Raw genomic sequence first — 12,481 nt, forward strand, 5'->3', positions numbered from 1 at the left:
AAAATCATAGTTTACATTATAATTTAATGTGTATATGTGTGTGTGTGAAAACCATAATAAAATTTTCATGAAACAGTGCAATGTGCTGTACACCCTAGTATTTTCTAGTTTATTTCATATTTTAAAAGATACTAGTGTGACTCCTAAATTGATTTCATGATCCACTAGTAGCCCTTGACTCACGTTTTTTTTTAAACACGGTTTTTAAGATAACCAGGTCACTAGGGACTGTGGAAGAAAAAAGAAAAGCAAAAGGTAGAATCTGGATGTGTGGCTTTACAGGGTTATTAGAAGGAGAAAGACTATATAACAAGGTAGTATCCTAAGTGAGAAGATAAAATTTTAACCTTCAGTTTTAATGGTTATAACGGTTAAAAGGGAGTCAAAGCATGAGCTAAAAAATACGAATACTATTTTAAAGAAAAGCATCTCTACTGCTATAAACATAGCAATTTTAATATTAGAAGGGCAGCATTGTGATTATCAACATTATGTCATTTAATAGATGTTTATTACAGAAAGAAGCCATAGGTTTTGGCCCTGAAAGGGATTTTGAGTTCTTCCGATTCAGGCAAACCCAAGTATTGAGTCACATTTTCCAGGTGAGACAGCTGAAGCCTAGAAAGGTGCTAAAGCCGTGTAGCAGCTGGGGTAGAATGCAGGGGCTGAATAGCCTTCAGGTCTTCTCTAAGAGTGTATTTTTCACTCCACCACACTGCTACTAAGGAACGGAAATGTTTCGGCATGTTTTAATCTGTAATGCATCTCTGTTTACAGGAAGATATTCCTCGTCAGCTTGTCTACATTGGTCTTTACCTCTTTCACATCGCTGGAGCTTATCTTTTAAAGTGAGTTGGGATTTTGTTTGGATGTGTAAATGGACTGGGTAGATAGTATGCTAATCTGTCTGCTAATTAATCTTTACATTTTAAATTTGTTCTTTTAACAGCTTGAATCATCTGGGACTTGTTCTTCTGGTGCTGCATTATTTTGTTGAATTTCTTTTCCACATTTCCCGCCTGTTTTATTTTAGTGACGAAAAGTATCAGAAAGGGTAAGTTGCTTAGCCATTCTGTTTCTTGTGTAATTAAAGAGTCAGGGCCTGTATTGTCAAGGACTGTGCTATTGCCAAGGTCCCTGCTGCCGGCAATTATATCACTCTGTAAGCTGTTAGTAGTAGCTTTAAATAAAATGAAACGATTTTACAATTCAGGATGGTATTTTATTCTCTAAAATGGAGTCTTGTCTTAGCCAGATGTTACATTGAAACTTGTAATTTGGAAGAGTTTTAGGGTTTACTTTTCTATTATAACTTCTCTTTTGTTTAATGCATGTTTTTCTTGGAGGAGGAGTAATAAGGAAGTGATAATAGGGATAAAAGTAACAGGGAAGAAGAAGATTAAATAATAGATTATATAAGATGCTAAAACATTTCAACGGCACAATTGGACTGAAAACAGAATTAGAGCACTATGACTTGTTTTAAAAAAAAAAGTAAAAGTAGGCCTATTAAATGGGAATGGGTGTTCTGTTAACAGGATATCTTTTGTTTTGTCTTATTTGGCATTTTTGAAAATTTTTCTATGTACTGATAATTTTGAGGATCATTAATGATAGTTATATTTAAAAAAGAGATCAGCTAAATAAAAATAAATATTTCTTTTTTTTAAATTAAATTTAATTTTTTTTATTAACATGTATTATTTTTTATTTTTTTTTTAATTTACATCCAGATTAGCATATAGTGCAACAATGATTTCAGGAGTAGATTCCTTAGGGCCCCTTACCCATTTAGTCCATCCTCCCTCCCAAAACCCCTCCAGTAACCCTCTGTTTGTTCTCCATATTTAAGAGTCTCTTATGTTTTGTTCCCTTCCCTGTTTTTATATTATTTTTCTTTCCCTTCCCTTATGTTCATCTGTTTTGTCTCTTAAAGTCCTCATATGGGTGAAGTCATATGATTTTTGTCTTTCTCTAATGTCACTTAGCATAACACCCTCCAGTTCCATCCATGTAGTTGCAAATGGCAAGATTTCACTCTTTTTGATTGCCGAGTAATACTCCATTGTATATAAATACCACATCTTCTTTATCCATTCATCCATCAATGGACATTTGGGCTCTTTCCATCCTTTGGCTGTTGTTGATAGTGCTGCTATAAACATGGGGGTGCATGTGTCCCTTCGAAACAGCACACCTGTATCCCTTGGATAAATGCCTAGTAGTGCAATTGCTGGGTCGTAGGGTAGTTCTGTTTTTTTGAGGAACCTCCATACTGTTTTCCAGAGTGGCTGCACCGGCTTGCATTCTCAAAATTAATTATTTCTTTATTGGACTTCCTAGAATCTTAAATACGCTGTGTTATGTATCTTCAAGAGTGTGATATAGTATATAGCATATCCCAGACATTTTACTTCAGAATCTCTTTTGCAGAACAATAGGAAATGCTGTCTTAATATGCATTTACTTAATAGGAATCTGATTCATATTAGAATCTTTTCATATCTTTGCAATTTTATGAATTTGACTTAGGATATTTTTCTTACAGGTTTTCTCTGTGGGCAGTTTTGTTTGTTTTGGGAAGACTTCTGACTTTAATTCTTTCAGTACTCACTGTTGGCTTTGGCCTTGCAAGAGCAGAGAACCAGAAATTGGATTTCAGTGCTGGGAACTTCAATGTGTTAGCTGTAAGGTACAATCGATTTAACATTTTTCTCACTTTGTCCTGCTATATAGTATGTATTACCAATTTATGATACAAATCCCCTTAAAAAAAATAGAGACAAATATGGGGGGAGCATATTTATTTGATTTGGTATCAGACCTGTTGCAGTTGCATATGTCTGAATTGAAATACTAAAGGATCTCTTTGACTTTGGGGATTAACTACTAATGGAATAATTGTTTATTAACATAATCTTGTCAGCCTTGGGAATTTAGCACTAAGTTAATTCTGTCAGTGCAAGATAGAATGCTTCATTCAATGACATTGTTTTGATGTACTCTTAATGTTTTGTTTATTGACTTTAATATCCTCAGAATTGCTGTCCTGGCATCCATTTGCATTACCCAAGCCTTCATGATGTGGAAGTTCATTAATTTTCAGCTTCGGAGGTGGAGAGAACATTCTACTTTTCAGGCACCAACTGTGAAGAAGAAACCAACAGTGACTAAAGGCAGGTCTTCTAGGAAAGGAACAGGTTTGTATTCAGTAAGCAGTGGAAAACATTTTTTTTTTAAATGTTGTGGAGTCTTATTATAAACGTAGTAAGATTTAAAATCTTATAAAGAAATTTTTTTTCTCTCTTTAGCAAAATTAGAGGCAAAGTAAAACTTGCCCCATTCTACACTTACTGTGTGAGGTCAGTTATTCCCCTCAAAAGCTGTCCACTAAATTTCTCTTTCCCAAGTTTTCCATTAGACTAGTATGTTTGGGCTGTTTTAGTAGCCAGTAGCTAGCCTAGAGAGTGGTAGTTTGTGCTTTCAAGCATCTTACTAATATTTAGAATACAAAACCTCTTTACAGCCCCTTCCCATCTGCCCTTTAGTCCCAACTGGAAGAGCTCTTTCTATAACTTCTTATTGCTTGATCTTTCATATTTGAGCCTGCATCTACCTTCTTTTCTCCTCTGGATTTTGATTGAAAAGGCATTGACATTGCAATAATTTTTTTGAACTTCCATTTGGTGTTATACTTGGAACTGTGACACAGGGAGTTCCAGTTTTATCGACTCTGGTTTGCTTCTTGTATGTCTTCATATTTGATAGTTTATGTCCTCCAGCCTTGTCCTATTCAAGCTTGTCTCAGTAATTCTTGGGCCTTTGTATTTCGTATAAATTTTTGTACATCTTTGTCAATTTTCACTCCCGCCCTCTCCCCCTCCCCCAAAAAAACCTCTTGCTGAGAAACTGGATTGGAATTACATTGAATCTATAGATCATTTCAGGGAGAATAGAGCACTTCAGGGCGTAAACATGGTGTATACTTCTATTTACCTAGATTGTCTTTAATTTCTCTCAGTAATATTTATTTAATACCATACCAAATTTAATCATATACCATAAAATTCAACCTTTAAAGTGTAGGTATCAGTGGTACTTATGTATATTCACAAAGTTCGTGAACCACTATCTAATTCCAGAACATTTTTATCTCCCCAGAAAGAAACCCCATGCCCACTAGCAGTCATTTCCTATCCCTTTCTTCCCCCTACCCCTGACAAATACTAACCTATTTTCTGTCTCTATGGATTTGTCTTTTCTGCATATTATATGGAATCATATAATATGTGATCTTTTGCAAATGATTTCTTTCACTTAGCATGTACCTAGATGGATGTATATGCACATATGCAACATATATACATTGCAGCATATGCCAATACTTTATTCCTTTTTATGGCCAAATACTATTCTATTGTGTGAATATACCAAATTATGTTTATCATTTATTAGTTGATAGGCATTTGGATTGTTTCCACTCTTTGGCTACTATGAATATTGCTGCTGTAAACATTTATGTACAAACTTTTGCTTTAACCCCTGTTTTTGCCTTCTTGGATATATACCTAGGAATGAATTGCTGGGTCCTATAGTTAACTGTGTGTTTAACATTTTCAGGGAAATTGCTAAACTGATTTCTAAAGTAGTTGCACCATTTTACATTCATTGTTTTTACATATGATATGCAGTTGTCCCTTGCACCATTTGTCAAAAAGACTAACCTTTCTCTATTAAGTTGTCCTGATACTCCTATTGAAAACCAGTTGGTCAGGTGCTTACAGGGCAGAATAAATAACTTGTTTTTGGCGAGGGGAGAAAATCGGTTGATCCAAAAGTAAGAATTTATTTCTGGGCTCTCGATTCTATCCTGTCAATCTGTGTACCTATTCTTATGCCAATACCACACTGTCTTGATTACTGTTGCTTTCTAGTTAGTTTTGAAATCAGGAAGTGTGAGTCTTCCATTTTGTCCTTTTTCATGCTTTAGTTTTTCTGGTCCCTTGTACTTCCATGTGAATTTTTTTTTTTAAGATTTTAAGTAATCTCTACACCCAGAATGGGGCTTGAACTCATGACCCCCAGACAAAGAGTCACATTCTCTAATGACTGAACCAGCCAGGCACCCCTCCATATGAATGTTAGGATCAGCTTGTCAATTTCTGCAAAAAAGCCAGCTGGGCTTTTGATGTGGATTACTTTGACTCTGTAGATTTCCTTGGGAAGTATGAACATGGATGTCTTTCCATTTATTTGGGTCTTCTTTCATTTCTTTCAATTAAATTTTATAGTTATCAGTATGTAAGTCTTGCATTTCTTTTTATTCCTCAATATTTTATTCTTTTTGATGATACTGTAAATAGAATTGTCTTCTTAATTTCATTTTTGTGTTAATCATTGCCAGTATGGAATTGATTTTTCCACATTTATCTTTTATCCTGCAACATTGCTGAATTTTTTAGGTTTATTATTGACTAGTGAAGTTTTGTGTGGATTCCTTGCCATTTTCAGTATGTAGGATCATGTCATCTGCAAATAGAAATGGCTTCACTTCTTCCTGTCAAATCTGTATGATTTTTATTTCATTTTCTTGCCATATTGCCCTGCCTAGAACCTCCAGAATAATTTTGAATAGAAGTAGTGAGAGTAGACATTCTTACCTTGTTACTGATTTTATCAGGAAGGCATCTAGTCTTTTCACATTAAGTATGATGTTATTACCTATGGGTTTTCCTAAATGTCTTTAGCAGCGTGAGGAAGTTCCCTTCTATTTCTCGTTTGTTAGTATTTTCATTATGAAAGAATGTTATATTTTGTCACTTGCTTTTTCTACATCTACTACTGAGATCATCAGATGGTTTTTGTCCTTCCATTTTTTTGATATCATGTATTCCTATTGATTTTTGAATGTTAAGCCAACAATGCATTCCTGGGATAAATCTCATTTGGTCATGGTATATAATCCTCTTTAAGATGTTGTTTGATTTGGTTTGCTAGTATTTTATTGAGCATTTTTATATCTATATTCATAAAGGATATTGATGGGTATTTTTTTGTAAAATACTTGTTTTCAGATGTAAAACCAGTCTTGCATTTATGGCATAAAGGTGATGATGATAATGCATCACTTTTAGTAGATTGGTGTTTTCAGTATTTTTTTAGAATTTTTGCATCTGTATTCACAAAAGATTGGCCTCTAATTAATCTGTTTTTCTTTTTGTAATATTTTTGTCAGATCTTGGTATCAGGGTGATGATGGCTTTATAAAAAGTATTGAGGGGCACCTGGGTGGCTCAGTGGTTAAGTGTCCAGCTCTCGGTTTCTGCCCAGGTCATGATCTTGTGGTTTTGTGGCTTTGAGCCCCACATCAGGCTCTGTGCTGACGGTGCGGAGCCTGCTTGGAATCCTTGGTGTCCATCTCTTTCTGCCCCTCCTCCACTCACACTGTCTCTCTCAAAAATAAATAAACAGACCATTAATAGTTTTATCCTTTGTGTGATTTCAAGCATTGTTTCGTACTTAAACGTTTGGAAGAATCCATCAGTGAAGCCATGTAACCTAGAATCTTCTCTAGGGGAGGATATTTACATTATTTAATAGATAATAGGATTATTCAGGTATTTTATTCCTTATTGTGTCTCTTTTGGTAAGTTGTGTTTTCAAGGAATTTGTCCATTGCATCTAATTTGCAGTCATATTGGTAAAATTATTCATAATATTCTTTTATTAATTTGTGTACAACAGTGGTATCTTATTCCCTATGTTAGTAATTTATGCCTTTATCTTTTTTTTTTCATTAGCCAAGAACCAACATTTGTGGGGGATTTTATTGATTTTCATAGTCATATCATTGATTTCTGTTCTCATTTCCCTTTTTGGGGCTTGATTTGCTGTTTTGTTATTTGTGGTTTACCTTCTTGAAATGAATTTTTGTATCATTGATTTTCCACCCATCTTGTGAATTACTTGCAATTAAGGGCAGACTTTCCCTTTCAGCAATGCTTTAGATGCATTTTACAAATTTTGATATGTCTTTTTCATTATCATTCAGTTCAGGATATTATAATTCCAGTCTGGTTTCTTCTTTGACCCATGCATTACTTATTAGTACATTGTTTAATTAACATCTACTTGGGCATTTTCTAGTGGTTTTGTTGTTGTTGTTGTTACTCATTTCTAGCTTAATTCTGTTATTGTTTAAGAACATGTTCTGAATGATTTCAGTTCTTTGGAGTTTATTGAGACTTTCATTATGGCTCAGCATGTGTTCAGTTTTGGTAAATGTTCCATTTATACTTCAAAAGAGTGTGTTTTCCGTATTTGTTGGATATTCCATTATATATCAGGTCAGATTTGTTACTGTAGTGTTCAGTCTTTTATATCTCTACTGTTTTGGTGGAAGGAGTTCTGTTTGTTCAGTCAGTTATTGCAGGAGATATTGACCACTTCTCCTTGTAGCTTATAAGTTTTTGCTTTAAATATTTTGAAGATGTAGGTACATCAAAATTTAGGGTTGTTCTAAATTCCTATTGAATATGTCCTTTTCTCTTAATGAATGTCCACCTTCACCTCTAGTAAATGTCTGAATTTACTATAGCTGCAACAGTTTTTTTTATGTTTATTTATTTTGAGGGAGAGAGAGTGAGGGAGGAGCAGAGAGAAAGGGAGAGAGAGAGAGAGAATCTGCCGGACAGTGTGGGAAAGACACAGGGCTCGAACTCACAAACCATGAGATCATGACCTAAGCCAAAATCAAGATTCAGACGCTTAATTGACTGAGCCACCCAGGCACCCTGCTACACCAACTTTCTTTTGGTAAAATGTTGAGGTGTATCTTTTTCTATATTTTTTCTACTTTAAACCTTTCTTTGTTATTAAATATAAATTGTGTCTCTTGTAAACACATATAATTGGATTTATTTTCATCCAGTGTGATAATTATTGTCTTTGTTTTTTGGCAGTTATACTGTGATGTCCCTGGGTGTGGTTGTCTTTGTATTTATCCTGCATTCTGTCATGTAGAGCTTCCTGAGTCGTGGCTTAGCTTCTTTTACATTTTTGGAAAGTTCTTGACCATAATTTCCTCAAATATTCTTCTGTCCCATTCTCTCTCTTGTCCTTTTGGAACTCCAATAATATGTGTTAAATCCTCTTCCCCTGTCTCTTACATCTTTTCATACTTTCTGCATTTTTCATCCCTTTTCTTTGAGTTTCAGTCTGAGTATTTTTTCTGGTTCACTGGTCTCTTCTGTTGTGCCTAATCTGCTGTTCATTTGTTAAGTCTGCATTTTCAGTTACTGTATTTTCCAGTTCTAGGATTAAAGATTTCAGTTCTCTGGTGAAATTCTCCATATTTTCATTTCTTTCTTTCTGGGCCTTGATTTTCCTCAAATAGAATTCCAGCTTCTTGCGCTCTAGCACATAGCAATCTGCTCAGCCATACTGACCTGGTCTTCAAGCAATGCACACAAGAAGCTTGCCCTGATGGAACTGTTCCTCCTAAAGACTGCTGATTATGGCATTCTTTTTCCTGTCATTACATTTCTTCTGAAATTTCTTTGATTCTTGTTTGTTTAAAATCTCTTCCTCCTTAGGAATCAACTTGGCTCCCTGCTTGCAGCCCATGGTGGGACTCATACTGTTGTCAGCATGGTGTGCTGTCATTGAACACAGTACAATTCCTCACTAGTATCTTGGTGTGGACTAGTTCACTGTTGGATGCATTGTAGACAGTGTCAGTAATTCCACTCAGAGCCCCAGGAGAAGTTCCCCACATCCAGCCTCAAGGCACAGTACTTCTTATTGCCTCCCCAGATTGGGACTGTGTGTATGGGGCAGAGCATCCCAGCTCATACTTCTGCTTCTTGTGGAAGGGCTTTCTCTTGCCCCTGGTTTTGCAGGGCTTGTGCCAGTTGTCCCATGAGATGCCCATCACCTGGTACTGGCTGAAAAAAACGAAGATCTATTTCTGATACATACTTTTTTTCTCTTGGTTTTTAGTCATTTGGTCTTGCTTTCTGATGGCTGGTAATTTTTAATTGAATACTGGACATTTTATATAACAGTGTGTAGGCTCTAGATGTGTTTATAGAGGCTCTGGGTTGAATATGGGTAGATCATTCTATCCTGTCACAGTATCTATTTCCAGTTTGCCCTCATTCCTAGGACATCAACAACTATTTGTACAATCTGTCTTCTCTGACAGACTCTGAATTCAAATTTTTTTCTTCCTGTTATTATAGAGTAATCAGCTCTCTTGTACTTGCAAAGGAAGTGCTCTCTGCTTGACTTCTCTGAGTCTTGCTTTGTGCATGCGTGTTCAGTAATTGGGAGAAATACACAGAGCTGCCTTGTTTGTATGGTTTTTTCATTGTCTTCAAACAGCCAATTTTTGTATTCCAACTTTTTTTTTAATTTTATTTTTTTAATTTACATCCAAATTAATTAGCATATAGTGCAACAGTGATTTCAGGAGTAGATTCCTTAGTGCCCCTTACCCATTTAGCCCATCCCCCGCTCCCATAACCCCTCCAGTAACCCTCAGTTTGTTCTCCATATTTATGGGTCTCTTCTGTTTTGTCCCCCTCCCTGTTTTTATTTTGTTTCCCTTCCCTTAGTTCATCTGTTTTATCTTTTAAAGCCCTCATATGAGTGAAGTCATATGATGTTTGTCTTTCTCTAGCTAATTTCACCTAGCATAATACCCTCCAGTTCCATCCACGTAGTTGCAAATGGCAAGATTTCATTCTTTCTGATTGCCGAGTAAGACTCCATTGTCTATACATACCACATCTTCTTTATCCATTCATCCATCGACGGACATATGGGCTCTTTCCATTCTTTGGCTATTGTTGATAGTGCTGCTATAAACATGGGGGTGCATGTGTCCCTTCGAAACAGCACACCTGGGGGCGCCTGGGTAGCTCAGTCGGTTAAACGTCCGGCTCCGGCTCAGGTCATGATCTCGCGGTCTGTGAGTTCGAGCCCCGCGTCGGGCTCTGTGCTGACAGCTCAGAGCCTGGAGCCTGTTTCAGATTCTGTGTCTCCCTCTCTCTCTGCCCCTCCCCCGTTCACGCTCTGTCTCTCTCTGTCTCAAAAATAAATAAACTTTAAAAAAAAAAAAAAAAAGAAACAGCACACCTGTATCCCGTTGATAAATGCCTACTAGTGCAATTGCTGGGTCGTAGGGTAGTTGTATTTTTAGTTTTTTGAGGAACCTCCATATTGTTTTTCAGAGTGGCTGCACCAGCTTGCATTCCCATGTATTCCTACTTTTATGGATCTTTTTGGAGAGATGAGTCTGACATTAGTTATATACACACACATACACACACACATACATACATACATACATACATATGTATATATATATCCATCATAACTTGAAGAAGAAGGCAGCCATAGTACACTCCTAAACATAAGAGTTATCCTAAATACCGACTCTGTGTATTGTAAAGAAACATATCCCTAAGAACTTTGCAGACAAATGTGAAAAGGTTCTTTATTTCTATCAAAAGTACTGCTCTTAAGACTACTATTTTAAAATTCTTGTAATTGATTTTAGAATTTTTTGTTTTCTGTCACTTTTTTTAAAATTTTTTATAAATTATAAATTTACATATAGTAATTGCTTTTTTCTAATTTATATTTTTTGAGATACAATTGACATATTAGTTTTTTTTTTTTTTAATTTGCTACTTTTGGTTCATTGTGTTACATGTTACCAGGTTTTATGATTGGTTAAATACTATTAAAAATTAATTACCACTAAGTTTTACATAAGGACAAACGGATACATACGAGGTTTTAAATTTCCTTTTCTGAAGGTACTCTTATGAATAAAGATGATATTCTTTGCATTTCTTTAGAAAAGAGAGTAACCCTGATTCTTTTCTCTTTTCAGAAAATGGTGTAAATGGAACAGTAACTTCAAATGGAGCAGACTCTCCCCGTAATAGAAAAGAGAAATCTTCATAATGAATTATAATCTAATTGATTAATGTCCCCAAAGAAATCTGCTTTTTACTATATCTTTCAGCACTAGCGATTTTTTTCTGTCCTTGAAAATACAGTTTGTGCTCTTTGATTCTTGCTATTGTACTGTTTCATGCATTTTTTTAAAGGGCATTTGAGGGAAGGATGATTACTATGAGTGAAAAAAATATTTAGCTTAGACTAAGCTACCTGCCTTCAAAATAGTTTAGGGACCACCACCATATTTTATTTTGTTTTTTATCTTTGAACGTTTTTCTAATGATTTGGAGAGATAACTATTTACAAAAATTCTACATATCAGTGATAAAATTTCTTGCTGTCACCAATTTTTTATATTAGCAAGATGGCCTCTTCCAGCAAGGTCATATTTTTTAAGTTATCTTTCAGGGTAAAATGGAAATACTATAAAGTTGGAAGTCAAACTTTAATATGTTTTCAAGTGTTCTCTAATTTTTAGGAATTTTTGTAGTCTTTACACCTGGGGAAAAAGATTTGTAAATTCGCTAAAATAATTGTGTGCTTTATTATATAGGTAACGGTTGTTAATGTCACATCCCCATTTAAAAGAAAACATACTATTGGTTACGATGTGTGGAGATTTATTGCCGTATGTATTGAATCAAAATATATGAACATAAAACTACATGTGAAGAAAAATCTTTCTTGTGCATTTTCAACACTTATAAACTGGAAATCAGAAAATTAAATATTTACTATAAAGAAGCAAAGTTGATTATAGCCCTTTTTGATATGTTTGTTAATAATGATTCTTAATGGGGCTTGTTATAAGTTCTATATGCACAGCATCTTAGAAAAATACTGTTTAACCTACAAACCCTTTTTAAAAATAATGTCTACTTTGATTCATATCTATAAAAAGAATGTTGGGTAATTATATTTGGAAAACACTGCGCTAATCTTAAAGAAATCAAAAATTGAGTTGGATAAATAGTCTTATAAAAGACAGTGCTTTATGTTATAACTATAGCTTTGGTCCCATCTTTAATTGAGAAGCATTTATCTGTATAAAACATATTTTTGGATAAATATATATATATATATATTTGTATCTCTAAAGAAAGGCTCTAAAAAACATTTGAGTAAAACATTTGGTTCCCTTTTCTATAATTATCCTTAAAAATTCTTACAGCTATATTTGGTTTTCTGTTGTCTTCACAGGACCTATACTGCTCCTTTTGGTGTTCACATCTTGTTCTCCATTTCTCACTTTTGTCACCAGCTCATGTTTGTGCCATTTTTAGTATAAAAGTTGCAGGCTTGTTAGGTCTGCAGCTTAATAAGTTGCCATGCTGCTAGAAAGTTTTGCTTTCTATTTCCAGCTGTTTACTTACTTCCTGGAAAAAGTAGTAGCTCTCTGTAGCATCATGGAGTTTCAGTGGAACCAAATTTTTGCCATTAAAAACTGGCATTATATTGAACTATATACATTGAGAAATCAATCAAAATAAAATTTTTACTTTCACAA

General features: G+C 34.8%; 1 protein-coding gene and 1 pseudogene across 1 annotated transcript in view; one reads left to right on the forward strand and one right to left on the reverse strand.

Moving 5' to 3' along the window:
* The window catches only part of TRAM1 (translocation associated membrane protein 1), a 32,425-nt gene extending 19,944 nt beyond the window's left edge, over window positions 1-12,481 (forward strand). The window contains exons 7-11 of the mRNA XM_049633280.1: window positions 778-848; window positions 950-1,054; window positions 2,549-2,692; window positions 3,040-3,200; window positions 10,904-12,481. Of these exons, the coding sequence (XP_049489237.1) occupies window positions 778-848; window positions 950-1,054; window positions 2,549-2,692; window positions 3,040-3,200; window positions 10,904-10,977 (555 nt within the window). The 3' untranslated portion in view covers window positions 10,978-12,481. The remainder of the gene's footprint in view (window positions 1-777; window positions 849-949; window positions 1,055-2,548; window positions 2,693-3,039; window positions 3,201-10,903) is intronic.
* On the reverse strand, window positions 7,716-9,019 carry LOC125924626 (40S ribosomal protein S8-like; annotated as a pseudogene).

This window comes from Panthera uncia, chromosome F2 (genome assembly GCF_023721935.1).
Source record: "Panthera uncia isolate 11264 chromosome F2, Puncia_PCG_1.0, whole genome shotgun sequence".
Lineage (NCBI taxonomy): Eukaryota > Metazoa > Chordata > Mammalia > Carnivora > Felidae > Panthera > Panthera uncia.